We start from the raw sequence: 19757 nt of genomic DNA, 5'->3' as shown, positions 1-19757 counted from the left end.
AATAAAAAATTTGTCCTGGTCCGGGGTATGAACCCGAAACTACCGCAGCACCGGAGCCGTCACTTTGCCTCTGAGCTGACCAGGACGGCTAGCATAGGGTTGGGCGAGAGCGAACTGATCAATAACTTGAAGCTGGAACAGTGTTGGTGACATGTTTAGGGGAATCCTTTACATAAATTTCAGGAACACAATGTTTATCACGCTCGAAAAAATTGACTGAAAGAAAACATCTTTATTTGACAGAATCTTTTTAGAGACTATGAATGAGCCATCTAGTCGCGGCCCCGTTGGCCCTCCCCGCAAGCTAGGGCTGTCGATTAGGGGCACTGCCTGCTGCTGCTCCTTTGAACTGTTTTAAATGAAAAAAAAGCACAAAGCCGAGAACAATATCCCGCTCCACTTATTAAAGGTGCACTAAGAAGGATATTGTTGTTCGTCTTATTATCGGAGGATCTTTGTCCACACGGTGTGATAATACTTAAAAACTTCGAATAATTATCCTATGTGAGAGATGTTGCTATTGAATAGGGTTTAATGGCACGGCGCCTGCCTTCATTTTTGTTTGATATCAGCGCAGCGAGTTGGAGGAGCTAACAAACATAGTTGCCATGGCAAAACGCACGTGCGGGTTACTTCCGCCCAGTCGCACGGTGGATTGCTGCTCTGCCTTTGGCGGAGTAACACGCGAAGTATTCTTTTAAAATGTGGGGGTTGCAGGTCGACGTTGTGCAGCCGGAGCGCATCACCGCTTGCCCTTGATGTGGAGAACTTTCCACATTCACGCTCTCGACATGCTCAGCTAAGCCGAACCACATAAAGCCGCACAACGCGGCGCTGGACCAGAGGGAGCTCACACTGGCCAGCGGCACCCTGGAAAACCACGAGGCGTTAGTCGCCATGGCCAAAGCGTCGGTGGAAGCCAATGAAGACTTAGACTGCAGATCCCACCCACAATCCGCTCGTGTCTGTTTTTTTACAAATAAATGTTTACTCTCTCTCTCGGCATTAGACATACATGGCTTCTTGCTAGCTTGCTATTTGGGCGATACGTTTTCTGAACCAAAATATTGTAGTGGTTTTATTAAACTATTTATTGTGTCACGTAAAAAAAAGGTATTGAAGGTTGCTCTGGGTGACTTCATGGATTATATTGTTTTCATTCGCCATTTCAGAGTCTTCAGGCTGATTCTCGCTGAAGCAAATAGTCCCTGAGTTTATTTTTTTGGTGGGCTAAATTGCCGCCTTTTTTTACTTGCGACTGCAAGTGTTCATTCACGGAAACACGAAAAAAAAACGAAAGCGAAAACCAATTTTTCCAGGATGCTCTTTAGTAACCTTTAGAGTACGGGCGGTCTGATAAACGCGGCAAAATGTGTGTGTGCGTGCGCGCGCGCGCGCGCGTGTGTGTGTGTGTGTGTGTGTGTGCGTGCGTGCGTGCGTGCGTGCGTGTGTGCGTGTGCGTGTGCGTGCGTGTGTGCGTGTGTGTGTGTGCGTGCGTGTGTGTGTGTGCGTGTGTGCGTGCGTGCGTGCGTGCGTTCGCGCGCGCGCCTTCTCAAATGCCCGAGGATGCTGCTTTTTAGGAAACTAGAAAACAAGCGTTCTTCAAGGATAGACATCTTCCGAACATAAAATTACTTAAAAAGTTGAGGGTTCTTATTTAATGCCAGTGTGCTTATGTTTCCAGACACTCATAGAAGCGAATGCATCAACGAATGACGCAGATCAGACACGTCCTTAGTATAGCCATCCTTTCATATTTTGCCGGGAACATGTTAGAAAGGCGGGAAAAATGGCTGCAAGTACCTTGCAAGCTCGCGTACGTCTACTGGCCACTGAAAGGAATGATGGAACGTTGATTTCAAACACGGCCTTACCTTTTTCTTCTGTTCCTTTCAATTTAGAGATGACGATGAAACTGCACCGTTATTCGGGACGTGGTCTTGGACGCACGTCGCCTATGGCGGGAGACAACACTGGGGTTGCGTTAGCGGAATCTAATTCACGGCACGTCTCCCCGTCTACTGCGCTTCGATTCTTAGTTCTCGCTGCGGGAACACTAGTCTATGGCCATTAGCGCATGCTGCTTATATAGAAACAAGGTTTGCTAAAGGCAAGTGTGTGGACAAGTAGGTGTTGTGCATCAGGTAAAGCTAAATTTACAGATCTAAGCGCTGCGCTTGGATTTTCCCTAAAGATGCGTTCTGCGTAGAATGGGCGTATGATATGGAATTCCAGACCAGTGGCAGGCAACGGAATCCGATAGCTCCACTATTAGGCGCTGGCTCGAGAGCACGTTTGCAGAGGTGGGAGTCCGACATTTTTTTGCGAAGTGTATTAGCCCGATGAGGCGATCGCGAGAAACCGTGAGACCTATGACCGCATACTGCTGTTGTCAAGTCCCTGAGACATATCTCCTAGAAAGTACACTCTAACAGCAAGCCTTTCATATCATTGAAATACGTGATATCGCCCGTGTGGTTTGGTATAAATTCCATGTGACTTATGTTACGTGATGCGAAACTCTTATGCGTTTAGCGTACATAAATGAGTTGTTCCTACTGCCCGCACAGGCGCCGTATATTCAATATGGTTTCACTCTTGTCCTACAGAGAAGATACGGCTGATGTATGGTATATCATATTTTAATTCCGAAACCAACACGCCCTATGACGGACCCAGTACTTGAGGACTTCCGATAATTTCGGCCACCTTGGGTTCTTTAACGTGCAATAAGATTGCGCTCTACTTGAGCACCTTGCGTTTCGCCTATATACACGCAGGCGCCATGGCCTGGAGCGAACCCTCGTAATTCAGATCAGTCACCAGCCACCATAACCATTGAGCTACCGCGGCGGCTGTCGACATTTTCTGCTTCAGACTTTTGCACCTGAAATGTACTATGACTTCAAAAATTTCTGGGGGACATTCGTCGCAAATTTGCACTTAAATGTACGCTTTTACTTGCTTTACAATCTTCACATAACTGCGCTTTGCAAAAGACCTCATAATAAAAGCGATCAAGCGTCTGAAGTGTTCTGAAAAGAAAAAAGGTGTTTTTACAAGTCATTACTAACAACGACGTTAAACCGGTATCGTGTTAACACCTGTTTTATGGGGGACTGCAAGCTAACTAACGGTGGACGTTTAGGTACGTGCTAGGTACCCATATATCTTGGTTGTCAACTCGTTACAGTTCAATGGTAATAGCCGTGTACGAGTTGAGAAAAAGACTCTGCTTAATATAATTTTCAGGTGTAGGCTACAAAGATAACATTGATCCTGTTTACACAGTGTGTCGTGTCCGGCTTAGAAATAGCTGCCGTGTTGGGTGACAATATTGCTTCACAGTAAATTATGAATGACGTACTCTAAGCACCAAGCTGATTATTGCGATGTACACAAATCTAGATGCAGAACAAAACATGCTGTTTTCGCATGGTACTATATATTTCGTGCTCATAGTTCGTGAGCTCGCCGTTGAGTACAGTGGCCAAAGCGTGTCTGGCGTCGTCGTAGCTGTCAAAAAGCGTCGGTGGAGCCGAGTGGGACCTGCAGCAGCGGTTCAGGGCTGCATCCTGCATGGGGTGCCGCCCCTAGAGGTGCGATCACGCCACTGCTTTAATAATATGAGAGAGAGAAGGAAAATTTTATTATCGGCAATGGTAAGCAGGAGGCCCGCATATAGCCTGTTCCTTGCACTTTGCGGGAACTTTCTCAACTCAAACCGACCGAAGGCTTCCGCAGAATGGGTAGTCCAGTTCATAATAATTTCGCATTTGTGCATCGGAAAGTGAACGCTGGGATATTGTGGGTGTAGAAACCCCACGAATGTTGCGTCTTTTTGAGCATAATCATTGTATCATATGTCGGCTGGTGCTCATTGCCGGCGTCATAATTTGTTTTCTGGCCCGTCCGTGTTTTCATTATTTTAATTACTCTTTTCTTTTTAGACTCTGTCAAATACGCAAAATAATATGAATATCTACAATTGATTGTAAAAAGCAAACTACCTCGGCAATGATCATGGGCATGTAGACCTAATCCAAGCTAATTTCACATCAACCAAACAGCAAAACAAAACACGCATAAAAAAATGAATAGTATAGATCGTAGATATCAACCACATCGTGAAACGCGCCACTGCCTCTGGGGGGCAACTCGTTCGCACCGTGGCCTGCAATTAATTTCCAGCACGTCTTAACTCTTGACACGTCTCACCTGTAAGGAACTGGCCAGTCTTTAATGGTTGGTTGTCCTCTCCGACGAAGCTTTTTAGGCTGCCTGGATTGATATCCCACAGTTTAGAAAAAGGCTCACCTGGCATGTAGCATCTGTCATATCGCAACTTTTGCCAATGCCCTCTGTCATAGAAATAAGATTTGAGGAGTGTTCGACATAGCTAGTTCTCTCTTCTATTGCTCTCACAGCAAAAATCCACCTGAAACCCTAGCCATGAATAATGCATCAACACATTCTAAACAAGCCACACTTCAAATGGGTTTGTATTGCCGCGCAGCTCTATTTCCTCATTGATATTTGCTTGTTTATTGTTTATAGCCAAAGGCACACAGATTTATCTCTTCTTTCTACTCCAGAGGCGACAGAATATTTCAGCAATGATATATTCGCTGGACACTATTTCTTAGGTCCTCCAGATTGTCGCAGGTGCTTTGAGCGCCTTATTACAAAAGTTTGTCCCCATCTTTCAATCGTGCGTAGCCAAGACTGATCATTATTCGTGCCTTCGTTGACTGCAAAGAACAGTTCCTGCTATCGCTGTAGCCGAGTGGAGTTTTTTTTTAGCCTTCACAAAATCTCCTCAAAAACTGATTACGTTTGAAGCAGACCTGCTTCTACTTCATGCGCAATGAATGCTCTCGCTTTTTCAACAGCTCCCGTCCAAAAAGGGGTCGTTCTTTGGGATCTGGTTTTAGAACACAGATGTTGCAGGGCTTTATTGCAGAATTTTAACTGAGGATAACAAAATTTTACTCTGAGAGTACGAAGGTATCTCACAAATGTACATATTACAGTGACTTCAACAGTTTCTTCACGCAACTTGCTCCTCCGCTCCTTGAGCGTGGTTACGAAAGGTGCTCTCGCTCGCCTACAATGGGGGAAACCAGGGCCACTCAGAATTTCAGTCTTAAAGAGGTTGCAACAGGAAAGCATGAGGTGGACCTCTGAGACATTGTAATAATGAGGTAAACAGTTCAGGAGCAAGCTCAACTAGTTGGTGGATGTTCATCTTGAAAGTGGGGATACTGCGGATAACTTATTCTTCTGTTGTCCGCCTTCTTAAGCGCAGCATCCTCATTTTCAAGGTGAGCACAAGTGATAACGCAAATTTGGCGACTGGCATTGTTCTACGGTTTATTGCACTACCGTGAAGAAGACGAGTAATTTAGGAACACGCTTGTGAGACGAAGGAGAGGAAACGGTAGCATCCGCGTAGCACGCGCCTTGTGCTACGTCATCGCAGTCGGGACCAGGGGCCAGCGGAGCTTCACTCGTCTGAGCAGCCGTCATGTTCTGGCACTGCGGGCTGCTTCCTGGCGGCGTCTTGACCGCAGACTGCCGCCTCCGCACGACGGACGGCGCCGAATTCCGGGCGCAGCGTGGCTTCCTCCGCGTGTCGAGCCCCTACTTCCGGGCCCTTTTCGGAGAGGATAACGGCTCGCCCAGGGACGTCCTCGTCTCCGGGGTCACGGGCGGTGCGCTCGACGTGCTGCTTACCTTTTTGTACACGGACCAGGTCAGTGCTCGCGACATAGAGAACTTTGCTATGCTATATGGGAAGGATGATGACATATTCATCACCATCATCAGCCTGACTACACCCACTGCAGGGCAAAGGCCTCTCCCATGTCTATCCGATTAACCCTATCCTTTGCCAGATGCGCCCACCCTAACCCTACAAGCTTCTTAATCTGATCCACCCACCTAACCTTCTGCCGTGCCCTGCTACGTTTGCCTCCTTTTGGAATCCACTCCGTTACCCTTAAGAACCAGCGGTTGTCTTGCCTTCGCATTACATGCCCTGCCCAAGCCCATTTCTACCTCTTTATTCCGACTAGGATGTAATTAACCCGCGTTTGTTTCCTCACCCACTCTGCCCGCTTCCGGTTTTGTAACGTTACACCTATCATTTTTCTTTCCATGGCTGGCTGCGTTGTCCTTAACTTAAGCTAAATCCTTTTCGTTAGCCTCTACGTTTCTGCCCCGTAGGTACAGATACAGCTGTTTTACACTTCTCCCTTGAGGGATAGTGGTTCATGATCTGAGAGAGCCTGCCATATGCACTCCACCCCACTCTTATCATTCTAGTCACTTAACTCTCATGATTCTGATCAGCTGTCACTACCTGTACTAAGTAGTCGTATTCCTTTACCACTTCCAGCACCTCGCTGCCATTTGTGATCTGCTGTTTTCTTGCTAGAGTGTTGAACATTACTTTCGTTTTCATGTTAATTTTTAGACACGCCGTTCGATTCTGTAGGTCTAAAGCCCGGGATACATGGAGCGTTTTTGAGGCGATTTTCGCCTGACGGCGCCGATTTGACGCCCGGCGTCGAGAAAAACGCCCGCCGCCGCCGATCAGGACCGGCTAGATTTTGACGCGGCGCGCACGCGTCTGACGCTACCGGAAGTGCCTGTCGGAGTCACTTCCGTTTGTTTTCGGCGGGAGCGCCAGCCGCTTCACCGTTCCTTGCCGTCCCTTGAACACTTCGCGCGCGTGCGCTGGTCACCACCATGGCTACGTCGGCGAAAGCACCACGCGTGGAGTTTAACGACAAACTTATAGGCGCGATACAGAAGCGTCCCATATTGTGGGACAGCACAAGGAAGGATTTCAAGGAGCAGAGGAAGAGGATGGCGGCGTGGGCCGAAGTGGCCACCGAAGTTGGATGTGACCCGGAAGGTATGGTTGCATTGCTACTAGTATTTCTAGCAAGACACAGTGCAATAACTTTGTTTTACAACCAGGTCAGATAAAAAGGGACGCGCGGTATATCCGCGCCGACTTGCTTAAATAACCAACCACGTCAATGGAAGCCAAGATAAAATACTGGCATGCTTGTGCAATAAACAGCTGTCATTGATATTACAAAACTATTATATTTAACTGTTTTATTTGATGGTAATGTGTGGTAGTAAACCGAGGTTAATCTGTGCAATTCTACTTGCAGACAATAATCTACAGGGGCGGTGTAAGAGCCTTCGTGATACATTCACGAAGAAGCACCGCGCGTGGAAGACTGGTGCGCCAAGTGGCTCGGGAGCTGCTGATGCACAGCACGTGAAGTGGCCCTATTTCCACATGATGATGTTTCTAAAAGATCAGGTGGATATTGGCAGGTATGTCCCCAATGCTTCGTGGGTTACTTTTCGAAATAACTTACTTGCAAAAGGAGCTGAAGAAAGCCTTATGTAGCAACATAAGGATGCTGGGCAGGTAAAAGCATATTCTCAGTAAGACCAAACGGCATAGAAACTGTTGTACAGTAGATGTTGAAATTTCTGTCTTGTTATGCACACACATTTGTTGGGCCCACCACTAGGCTAATCAATTGCATTTCAATACGAGGCCTGTGCTTCCAAACAAGGAAATCAATAAAACATTCGAGAAACCAAATTGTGAAATGTAAACCGTGTGGTGTTCCGTGTCATCTGACGCTTAATTTTTCTTTCAGCATCTTCTCAAACAGCCATGTGCAGGACGGTGAAACTGCAGAGTCGGTCCTGGAATCGATCTACAGTGAAACAGAAGGTGCAAATTTACATTCCAGTTATGCTGCTATGCACCTGCAAACACTGTCGTTCACAAGTACCCACACTTGCAATATAATGAGCCAGCAGTGAAGTCTCTCAGATGTGAAAATAATTTATTTACTTCTGATGCTGAAACACTGCAAAGTGGTTTAGTTAAAAGCAGGAAGCGATCATTGTATGCACTGCATTCAAGTTATGCTGAACACCATCTTGTCCTGTGTGAGCTCGGTCCTACGTGTGGGCTCTGTTCTGAAATACATGCTTTCATTTGAAGAAGCAGCATGGGAAGTTTACAAATCATTTCTTTACTTTTCCACTCTTTCAAATGATCCAAAAACCTTTCTGAGTGCTTAAAATTTGCAATTCTTTTCTTTATTCAAGATGGAGCAGAACCTCCTGAAGATGGTGCTTTCTCTCCACTTGTGCCCTCAAGAAGTACCAGCCCAGAGCCACACACACCAAACGGGAGCTCACAAGCCAGCACCGCTGCAAGAACCCTGGCAGCTCCTCGGTCTGGTACAGGAAAGAAAACGAAAGAGAGGTCTCGGTGGCAGGACGACATTGAAAAAGTTGACGCCTTGATAACTGAGGACAAGGACCAAGCGTCAGTCTATGGGCAGCTAGTTGCCCACAAGCTGCGTGCGTGCCCGAAACATGCGAAACGGGACATGGAAATGGATCTGCTGCAATTCATAGCGAAGTATACATTTCATGATAACCCTGAATAAATGCCCATCAGATAGTTTTCTAAAAGACCTCGTATAGTGAAAATGGGTGCTTTAAATCCACTATGGATTCTGTGGCACTGCAAGTCCAGTGTGAGCCCACTGCCACGAAACGACACCTTCATTAAAAAAGTACTGGGCGAAAAGATTTCTTCTGTCCGCAGCACTTGCTCTGTAGTTTCTAGACTGCGTTGTTTCAAGGTCAAGCAGGCTGCTTGACACAGCATCACTTCTCCACTGGCCTGGGACGATATTCCCGTAATCATCCTCGGAATCCACATAGCCTGGTGGACAGTAGGTTGTTTCCCGGGCAGAAGAGATGAAGTTATGGAGAGCGCAGCAAGCCAGGACAGCAAAGGTTGCATTTTGGGGCAGAAGGTTCATGGGCCCAAGCAAGATTCTCCAACGAGCTGTCAAAATGCCAAAGGCATTTTCCACGATGCGCCTGCACATTTTGTAAAAACATGATTATTTGCAGCTGTGCTTTAGCATTACACAAGTTATTTTACTTCAAAGAAGTTTCTCTGAGTGTACTTCATCTATTAGTAATTGAAAGAATATCGCATGAGAGAACATTTGCTAAATCTTGTTTTAAAGGTGCATACACACCAAACTTTAGTGCTTTATTCACTGCTTCATTGCCTTAATTCACCATAATACTAAATAATGCTGCCTCAAAAGAAAGTGTGACAATGAATGAAAAAAACGGGAACCATATTGCAGTTTTCTTGTGCCTCATGCGACCTGTGTATAACTGTAGTATCGAAGCCACCATTTGGCTATTTATGCCGGAACAGCGTGACTAAAGGAATTCATTTTTAAACTATGCATTGGTCGTGGACAAATACAATGTGGTGATTTATGGTTATAATGCCTCATGAATCATTACAAAGAAGAAAACACACTATCAAGAAAAGGTGTTTAAAACTTAGTTTTTTTACAGGCCGGAACGAGAAGTATGTACTGCAGAAAACAATTTTCTCTTGCTTCCTTGTCACTCAATCACAGCATAAGATACTGTACTGAGCCATCGCTGGGCATGAAAAGCAGTGCAAGAACACTTGAGTTCGTCCTTTTTTTTCCAACAACACAAATAAAAAAATGCCATATTTTTACAATGGCATTCAATACCTTGCTCTGCTCAGCCGGTAGTTGAACACCCTCTGGATTGGCAGCAAGCCTTTGCCCGGGAATGGACGCAAAAAATCTGTCCTCAGTCGGAGACGAAGCATTCCAACATGCTTCGTCCCCGACAAAAACATGCGGCGCAACCTTCTGGCTTTTTGGAAGGCGTGCTGCTGCTGGTAGGGCCACGACGCCATCATTGAGCTTTTTTCCAAATGTGCACGATTTGAAGACTCCGCCGTCACTGTGTCGGCCTGTTGCACCGACATCTACCATCATGAACTTGTACTTTGCATCCACGATGGCCATCAAAACAATAGAGAATGTCCCCTAATAAAAGGAGAACATTAGACATGCATGAGCACGCCTTGTATATTTATGACATCTGGTTCAGCTTATGGAGTGAACAGTACCTTATAGTTGAAAAAGCTGCTTCCAGAATTTGGTGGTGCAGTAATCTGGACGTGCTTTCCGTCTACTGCTCCTACACAATGAGGAAAGTTCCAACGCCTGCTGAATTCTTGTGCAGATTCCTCCCATTGTGCAGGCCCTGGCTCCTAAATGAAAAAAAAGAGCAAACCTGAATATTTGGGCGGATGGTTTGGAAGTGAGAGATGCTAAAAATGGTCTTGCTTTCTGAATTAGTTCATTTAAGCCACTACAATGCTCTTCACTTTTGCCCTTTTGGCTCTTTCATGCAAACTTAAGATTGCTACATCGCCTATTAAAGTTTGACAACCTGAGTCAGGAACAGAATTAGGCAAGAAATACATACAGGCAGGTAGAGCGGCTCCAAGTGCTTCCAGATCACTCTGCAGGCATTGTGAATCACAAGCCGACATGTTGCTAGTGCAACTCGAAATGTCAGTGCTATCTGCTTGATTGCCATTCCCGAGGATAGGTACCTGTGTACGATAAGAAAGTAGTTGAAAAGTTGTGTGAGAGCGTCACTGCAGTCACAAGTGCTACAGTACCTGAGGGTTATAGCAAGTCTCTCTTCAGAGCAAAGAGGCTCCCGGCAAACAAAATTCCTCCTCAGGTCACTGCGGACAATGCTGTGCAGTTCGTCAAATTGCTTCGGACTCATCCGATAGTATCGGAAGAACATGTCTTCATCTGTCTTCATGACTTGAAACTGCAATGACAACAATGAAACAAAAATTACCAACTGACACCAAATATTTATCCCACCCTTCATCATTACACAAATGGTAGGTGACGTACAGAGATGTGGAGCTTATTTTGTGATTATTAATAATGGAGTGGGCATTTTTCTAGCGACGCGGACCACAGTTTACATTGTCCCGTTTTATAAAGTCACACCGCCAGCCTCTCTACCAAGTACTGTTTCTTAACAGCGTGTGTTGACATTAACGCAAAATCGGGAGTGGTACACACCAAGCGTAACAAAGTGACTTCCGAGTGCATTCTGAGCTCTCGGATGCGAATCTTAATCAATGCGAAAACGCCGCAGGTGCTGAAGCAAAACTGGTCAAGGTTACGTTGGCCTCCGCTGCCGACGCGGCAGCCCGTTTCTCAGGCATATGCGGAAAAGCAACGCTAGAGAATGCAGCCGCTTACAATGACACACCACGGAGTTCCTGGATTCATCGCAATTAATGCAGCTCGTATGAAGCCATTCGTGCACTTTTAAGAGTGATAAATACATAACGTGGGTGGCATTCAGCTGGCATCTTAAGCATGGAAAAAAAAGGAAAATATGCTTGTTATGAATTACGACTTCCGACTGGCACAAAATTTGATTATGGCAAGCACAAGCCGCAAAACATTCAGCTGGGCGAGTTGGTATAGATACATCATGTAAAACATAGCAAAAAAATGACGAACACAAGAAAAAGGAAGGAAGCAGGTAAGACAAAACGAAGAGTTGGGGGTAGTTAAAGTTCCCGAACGCACAACAGGAGATCGATCGCTACAGACCGACAAGTTACTTACCGCGGTGTGGTATTCACCCTCCTCCTTTCTGACTTGCCAGATGGGGTGCACCCAGAATTTCCTCTTTCTTTTCTTCTTTTCTTCTAGGTCCCTCATCTTCATCAGCAATAATCTTTTCTTTAACAACAAAAGACGCCGATGTACCCCCATGGACACTGGGTTTGGTCACAAGAATAGAAGCGGCGCGTTCTCCCTCGCAGTAACGCTTCCTGCTTGGCGTCCGCGCGAAGTAAATGAAAACTCTTTTTAAAATTAGTTTTCAGCAACGAGAGCCACAAGCAATGTACAGAACGAAGGTCAGATAGAAACTCTGCGCAATCCGCAACGGTCCACCGTTTCAGTCGCACAAGGTCGCCAGACGAAACATTTCCGGCCAACTCTCTCCGCTGAACTTCCACAAAAATATCGATACAATACTAAACATACCTGGTAATGTGTATAGACATATTAGTAGCGCATTTATTGCATAATTTATTAATTATAACACAAGAAAACAACATATAAGCATTGTTCGTTCATTTAGTGGTAGCCAAAACATTTTTGCCTTGTCTGGCCACACTGCGGCTGCGTTCGCCGCTCGTACGCCTCATGTAGCCTGGCCGGCGTCCCGCCAGCGCGTTTTTTTTTTTCGCGTGCGATAACCGCAGGAGAAAAACGCCCCATGTAGCCCCCGCTTAACTCATTGATCATGATTTGAAGTTCATCTCCTCAGTGACCCAACAAGGCAATGTCATCAGCGAATCGCAGATTATGTAGGTATTCTCTATTAACTATTATCCCCAACTGTTCCCAATTCAGGCCCCGGAATACCTCCTGTAAACTGGCGGCGAGTAGCATTGGCGAGATCGTGTCTCCTTGCCTGACGCCTTTCCTTATTCGAAGTTTATTGCTGACTTTATGGAGGACTATGGTAGCTGTGCAGTTGCTATATATATCTGCAAGTATTTTGACATAAGGCTATTCTACACCCTGATTCCGCAATGCCTCCATGACTGCTGATGTTTCCACTCAGTCAAATTCTTTCTCGTAATCACTGAGGGCTATATATAGGAGTTGGCTACATTCTGCGCGTTTCTCTATCACCTGATTGTTAGTGTGAATATGATCTATTGTGGAATATCCTTTACGAATCGTGCCTAAAAATTTGGTTGAATAAAGTCTTATGTTGCCTTGACTCTATATGGTGATCGGTGACAGGTGATCGGTCTAATTTTTCAAGTCCTTGGCGTCTCCCCTTTTATGAATTAATACAATGTTTGCATTCTTCCAAGCTTCTGGTACGGTCGAAGTAATAAGCCATTGAGTATGCAGGTTGGCTAGTTTTTTCTAGCACAATTTTCCGTCCGTCCCTCAACAGATCTGCTATTACCTGATCCTCACCAGCTGCTCTTCCCCTCTGCATTGCTCCTGAGGCTTTATTTACTTCCTCTTTCGTTTCTGGTTGGATGACGCATTGCTGTGCGCTATTGTATCTATCATTAACGTTCTGATTGCATTGACTATTGCATAGATTTTGGTAGAACTCTTCGGCTACTTTAACTAGCTTATCCATATTGCTAATGACATTGCCCTCTTTGTCTCTTAACGCATACATCTGCTTTTTAACTATGACTACTTTCCTCTTCACCGCTTTTTGGCTACCTCCGTTGTTTAGTGCATGCTAGATTCTCTCCATAATAAATTTTCTTATGTCGACTAATTGGCGCTTATTTATTGACTACGATAGCTCTGCTAGTTCTATTGTTTCTGTAGCGTTAGACGCCCTCATGCTTTGACGTTTCTTAATCAGATCTTTCATCTCCTGAGATAGCTTGCCGGTATCCTGTCGAACCATCCTACCGCCTACCTCTACTGCGCACTCCGTAATGATAGCTGTCAGATTATTGTTAATTGTATTAAGATCGTCTTCCTCAGTTAAAGCAAAATATCTGATCTGCAGCGATATCCTGAATTCCTCTATTTTCCCTCTTACCGCTAGCTCGTTAATGGACTTCCTTTTCACTAGCTTCTTCCTTTCCTTTTTCAAGTCTACGCTAATTCGAGACCTTACCGTTCTGTGGTCGCAACAACGCACTTTTCCGATGATGCCAGGTAGAGCGCAAAGTATGAAGCTATATCCTGATTAATGAGGAATCCCACACCTAGTTCTCGTCTACCCGCTAATCCGCAATAGCACAGTATGTGCCCATACTTCAGTACTGTATACACCTAACCGGTCCTCATAACTTGACTAACCCCTTTATCATCCCATTTATTGCCCGCTAGTTCCTCGAACAGTACTGCTATGCTAGCCTCATTAATTAAGGTTCTTGCGTTAAACGTTGCCAGGTTTAGATTCCAACGGCGGCCTGTCCGGAGCCAGAGATTCTTAGCTCCGTCTGCTGCGTCACAGGTCTAACAGCCCCCTTGGTAAGTTGCTCCGCAGCCACTGGGGAATGAGGGCCGAGGGTTAATTGGATTGATCATAAAAGGTTGTGGCCAAGTACTACACCAGGGTGGCCAAATCCTATTCTGGTGAGGGAGTGGGTTGTCGGTCCTGGTCACCGAGATCAGGCCGCACCCAAGGCCTGCTTATGCAATTCCATAGACATGCGCAGTTTTGTAGCGAAAGCTACATTGGCCACCTGCTCGCAATTTCCTGGTGCTCGCAGTACCGCCGTGGTCGCACCGCACCATGTGACCAACCGCGTGACGAACCACGTGACCAGCCACGGCGCCACCTCCTCGCCATCTGGCGTGACGTCAGAGGAGAACCCACGCTATGCCTTAGCTTTCGCTACGTATAATCCTGGCATAGCCGAGCGAGTCCACAGCCAATTTTTTTCAAACTCGGTGGAGAATTGCGCGGCACAGGGATTCGAGCCCCGGTCCTCTTGCACGCGAGGCGGGCGCTCTAACTCTACGCCATCGCTGCATCTGATAGCATAATAGTCATTACAATTCGCGAATCTGCCCGATATACATCTTGGGCACAATCTTGCTGCGGAATATGTGGCCCAGTCTCATTTTGAAGGTCCTTCTGGCAGTGCAGGTCGGCGAAACTGCAGTAACCAGTAGCGTCCTTTCCGTCAGCAGTCTTAAAAAACATGGATGTGTAATTACAGCAGCAACCCAGTGCAGTGGACTGGAAGCTGTTAACGCAGCCTTCACTGGATCCCACGGCATTATGCTACCATGGAATGTGCACCGAAAGGGGTGTCCCCAAATAAACATTGCACTAAAAAAATGAAGCAGACAGAGAAGGCCAAGTTTCGATGTCGGCAGGGCCTATAATCCATTCTGTTTAAGTATTTATAGTCTTGCTGATGATAAATTGGTAGCAAACTCGTGGCATGTTGGCACATATCTAGGAGAGCGCGGGAAGCCAACCCGTGGAACACAAAAGAACCAAACATGGAATCGTTTTAGTAAACCGGTACCGAATTCGTATGAGCTCCGTGTAAAATATCAGTCCCTGGAGTCGCGGCCAAGGGTGCCGCATACTTGCGGATTGGAATGCTCAAATCTCCATGTGAGAACAATCTGATTGAGCGTTTCCGGAGGTGGAGCCAGAATAGCCTTCAGTCATGCGCTGCAGCTGTTCGTGAGCGGCCACAATGTCCTGGACGTCCTTCAGGCCGCGGACATGCTGCTTCTGGACGTGGTCCGGGAGAAGTGCTTGCACGTGTTGCTGCGGTCCTTGGCGCCCGAGAACTGCTTGAGCATCGCGCAGCTGTCGCATCGCTACAAAGACCCGAAATTCGTCGAGACAGTAATGGCCTACACACGCGAAAACTTCGACGAGGTGAGGAGCCCAACATAGTCTACAGCCGGCTGTTTTTTTTTATCCATATCAGTTGTCCAACTGCGTCTTCTGCACTTCAATGGCGCTTTCAATTTTAAAGTGTATCTGAATAGGGCTTTTGAGATTGTTTATAAAATGCTCGCACTATGTGGAGTACAGGCAAGCGAGCGTTCATGCCGCGTACAAGACCTCAAACGCGAGCCCATAATTTACATCGCAAATTTCAAAACTGCTGTTTCCGCGCCTAGCGGCGACCTGCGGTGCTGGGCTTTCGCTCGAATAGGCGCTTGTTCCATCAGTAGCACTCGTTACGTGAGCGCGGACTGCTAGCATTGTGTCGCGTGCGTTGGCTGCCGGCGGAGAAGCGCCGACGTTTAAGCGTGCAAAAAGTGACGAGAGGAGAGCGAAAGGCGCGAAGACGAGGAAATTCAAATTTTGACTACAGATAACTCAGCTTCCACAAAACGCATCTAAAAAATTCTTGCTGGAGGATATTTGTGAAGCGGCGTCCTTTAGCATCCTAGGCACATCACATCTTTGTTGCGACCTCTTTTCACAGCCCCTTTATGTTCTCCTGTGCAAGAAGAGGTCCCCGTATCCGTTCTAGCCGCATGCGCCTTACCTGCTCAAAATACTTAGTCCACCTGGCTACTTTCCTCAGAACCTCGTCTGTTTGTCCTAAGCGGCCATCGGTCATATTGTCCTCGCCTTGGATTCGCTTCCCATGCCCCTCTCACATTCTTGATCTGAGTTAGGCTGTTATTGACCCCAACTTATTCCCCTAACCCAGTCTGCACTCCTTTTTTTAATTTTTACTTTTCCCGAGTGCCTTTTCATAGGGTTCTGAGCTGTTCTAAAATTATTTTGGTTTCGTACTTATCGAAATTTGACGGAAGCGATGTGAAACCACAATTGCTTTCATGACCAACTTTTCCCGTAACAGTGTGTCGTGGTTGCCGCGGTCCTATTACTGGGTTATATTATGACACATGGGCATTATGACAATGTCACCAGAAATTTGGCACTCCAATGTTATTACAGAATTGGACTGCGCAACCAATCTGCTCCTGAAACGTATGGTGAGAGTTGTGTGGGTTGCCTTTCTCTTTCAGTCTGTTGGTCATATTCAACGTGCTCTGACCGAAATAATAAAAAAAGCAATAACCAAACTATAAAACGATGAGCATGAATGAAGAGCGAGCAAGTAAAATATCATCGAATTACACAGGCGGCAATCAAAAACAGCTGAAAGCCCCGCCTTTCTAACTGAGCCAGGCTTAACTCCGCACTGGCTTCAATGAGCACGATCTCATGGGCTAAAGATGATTCGTTAGCCGCGGCTTCAGTGGGCGAGAGGCCTGTGCGGAAAGGTCATCCGCTGCACGGGACGAGCAACCATCTTTGTGCGCTGCCCATAGAAGCTGCCCATGTATCAAATTCACGATTGTACACGTTTTCAATCCTAACGCATGTTGAGTGGAGCTTCATAAAACAGGACTAAATTTTGTATAGGCCAAAAACTTTCGTGGGGTGTTAAAGTCCGCATCCGCATTTTCCTATCCCTATCAAATGGAGTTGTGTCAGTTGAAGGGAGGCGGCATACAAAAACTCAAGGTATTTTTTTGCAGCGTGGACTTTCTGAAATTGAAATTAGTTTTTGGGAAAGGAAATGGTCCAATATATGTCTCAAATCTCGGCGGACACCTCTACCGCGCCGTAAGGGAAGGGATAGAGGAGGGACCCAGAGAAAAAAGCAAGAAAGAGGTGCCAAAGTGGAGGTCCCAGGAAAAATATAGACCACCTGAGGATCTTTAACGTTCACTGACATCGCACAGCGCATGGGCAATGAAAAGGGGAAAAGCAGCTGGGGAGGATCAGGTAACAGCAGATCTGTTGAAGGATGGAGGGGACATCGTGCTAGAAAAACTAGCCACCCTGTATACGCAACGCCTTATGACCTCGACTGTACCAGAAGCTTGGAAGAATGCATACATTATCTTAATTCACAAGAAGGGAGACGCCAAGGACTTGAAAAATTACAGGCCGATCAGCTTACTATCCGTTGCCTACAAAGTATTTACTAAGGTAATCGCTAATAGAGTCAGGGCAACGTTAGACCTTAATCAACCAAATGATCAGGCAGGCTTTCGTAAATGGTATTCCACAATAGATCATATTCACACTATCAATCAGGTGATAGAAAAATGCGCAGAATATAAACAACCTCTATATATAGCTTTCATTGATTACGAGAAAGCATTCGACTCAGTGGAAACCTCAGCAGTCATACAGGCATTGCGTAATCAGGGGGTAGAAGAGCCTTATGTCAAAATACTGGAAGATATATATACCAACTGCACAGCTACTATAGTACTCCATAAAGTCAGCAATAAAATTCCAATAAGGAAGGGCGTCAGGCAAGGAGACACGATCTCGCCAATGCTGTTCACCGCATGTTTACAGGAGGTATTTCGAGGCCTGAATTGGGAACAGTTGGGAATAAGAATAAATGGAGAATACCTAAATAATCTGCGATTTGCTGATGACATTGTCTTGCTGAGTCACTCAGGAGGTGAACTGGAAATCATGATCAATGAGTTAGAAAGGCAGAGCAGATCGATGGGTCTAAAAATTAACATGCAGAAAACCAAGGTAATGTTCAACAGCCTAGCAAGGGAACAACAGTTCACAATTGGCAGCGAGAGCCTAGAAATTGTGACGGAATACGTCTACTTAGGGCAGGTAGTGACAGCTGATCCGGATCATGAGTGGGAGATAACTAGAAGGATAAGAATGGGGTGGAGCGCATATGGCAAACTCTCGCAGATCATGAGTGGCAGTTTACCAATTTCCCTCAAGAGGAAAGTGTACAACAGCATAATCTTACCTGTACTCACCTACGGGTCAGAAACGTGGAGGCTAACGAAAAGAGTTCAGCTTAAGTTAAGGACAACGCAGCGAGCCATGGAAAGAAAAATGATAGGTGTAACGTTAAGAGATCGGAAGCGGGCAGAGTGGGTGAGGGAACAAACACGGGTTTATGACATCCTAGTCGAAATCAAGAGAAAGAAATGGGCTTGGGCAGGGCATGTAATGCGAAGGCAAGATAACCGCTGGTCCTTAAGGGTAACGGAGTGGATTCCAAGAGAAAGTAAGCGTAGCAGGGGGCGGCAGAAGGTTAGGTGGGCGGATGAGATTAAGAAGTTTGCAGGCAAAGGGTGGATGCAGCTGGCAAAGGATAGGGTTAATTGGAGAGACTTGGGAGAGGCCTTTGCCCTGCAGTGGGTGTAGTAAGGTTGATGATGATGATGATGATGATGATGACATCGCACAGCGCATGGTCGCCTCTACGTTTTGCCTCCATAGAAACGCGGCCGATGCGTTTGGGCTCGTACACGGGTGCTCCGGACCAGTAGCTGAGCACTGTAACCACTGAGCCACCGCATCGGGTGGCTTTTTTCCTTGTTTCGGTTTGTTGTGTAAACAGCGCTTGGGTCTCGCATTCAATCTAACCATTTTCTTTTATGACAACATTTGGTAATCTTGAGAAATTGCTAGCGGATGCGATGGCTGGTACCCATGCTGGATTAAATAGCAGCATCGATTCAGGAAAAAACCCGCGGCAAGTAGAGCATGATTCGGATATCTAAGTATCATCGAGACGATCTTCAACAACTCTTTGCGCCGCTTAGAAAAGTACTGTGTTATCCATTGGCTTCCTGGAAGCTTGTCTAGCGCTGCACTGCGAAGGTGGAAGAGCACAAGTTCCTTAAAAAGCGTTTTTTTTTTGCAGTGCGAAACCTTCGAGATAGGAGACAGAGCTACACCTTTATTTGATGTTTTACTTGAGACTACAATACCAAATGCAATGAGCAATTGGCTAAAAAAAAAAGTCATACTGTATTAAGTAAGGGAAAGAGCTTGTACACAGCTCCAAAAAAATGTAGAGAAGGCCGCGCTTCTGGTCTACCACAAGCAAACAAAGAAACGTAAAAAAAAACCTATGCCCCCTTTTTAGAACGGCTTTTACCATTCTTGACAAATATTACGGGCGACGCAGGTGTGGCGCCGCAGCGAGGACTTCGGAAAGACACCGTATTGGCTGCTGTATGACCTGCTGGCGTCGCCGGAGCTGAATATCTTGCACGAGGAGGACGCGTTAGAAGCGATCGCAATGTGGCACTCCACCGCCGAAGCAAAAGACAGCTTCATGCTGCTGGAGCTCCTGCGGTGTGTCCGGATAGGGTGCTGCAAGCTAGAGTGAGTTTTGGTTAACGAAGAAATAGTTGAACAACCATCCGACTGTCGATGGGGTCTAGGGTCGTAATGAGGGCAAAACGCTCGTCTAGAACACGCTATGGGCGTGTTTCGGGCTGAACACGTGGTATCAATCG

The 19757-nt window shown here is 46.2% G+C and overlaps 1 protein-coding gene across 3 annotated transcripts in view; it reads left to right on the top strand.

Annotated features, from left to right (window-relative positions):
* Positions 1-5434: 5434 nt before the first annotated feature.
* Positions 5435-19757, top strand: part of LOC144135033 (uncharacterized) — a 35119-nt gene continuing 20796 nt past the window's right edge. The window contains exons 1-3 of one of the 3 annotated variants that reach the window (XM_077667803.1): positions 5435-5755; positions 15196-15363; positions 19424-19623. In XM_077667803.1, the coding sequence (XP_077523929.1) occupies positions 5528-5755; positions 15196-15363; positions 19424-19623 (596 nt within the window). In that variant the 5' untranslated portion in view covers positions 5435-5527. Of the gene's footprint in view, positions 5756-15156; positions 15364-19423; positions 19624-19757 lie in introns of all 3 variants that reach the window. The other 2 variants (XM_077667802.1, XM_077667804.1) reach the window with 2 other exon arrangements.

The sequence above is a fragment of the Amblyomma americanum genome, chromosome 5 (assembly GCF_052857255.1).
Source record: "Amblyomma americanum isolate KBUSLIRL-KWMA chromosome 5, ASM5285725v1, whole genome shotgun sequence".
Taxonomy (NCBI): Eukaryota; Metazoa; Arthropoda; class Arachnida; order Ixodida; family Ixodidae; genus Amblyomma; species Amblyomma americanum.
The sequence above is the reverse complement of the archived record's forward strand: the minus strand, read 5'-3'. Positions and strand labels throughout refer to the sequence as shown.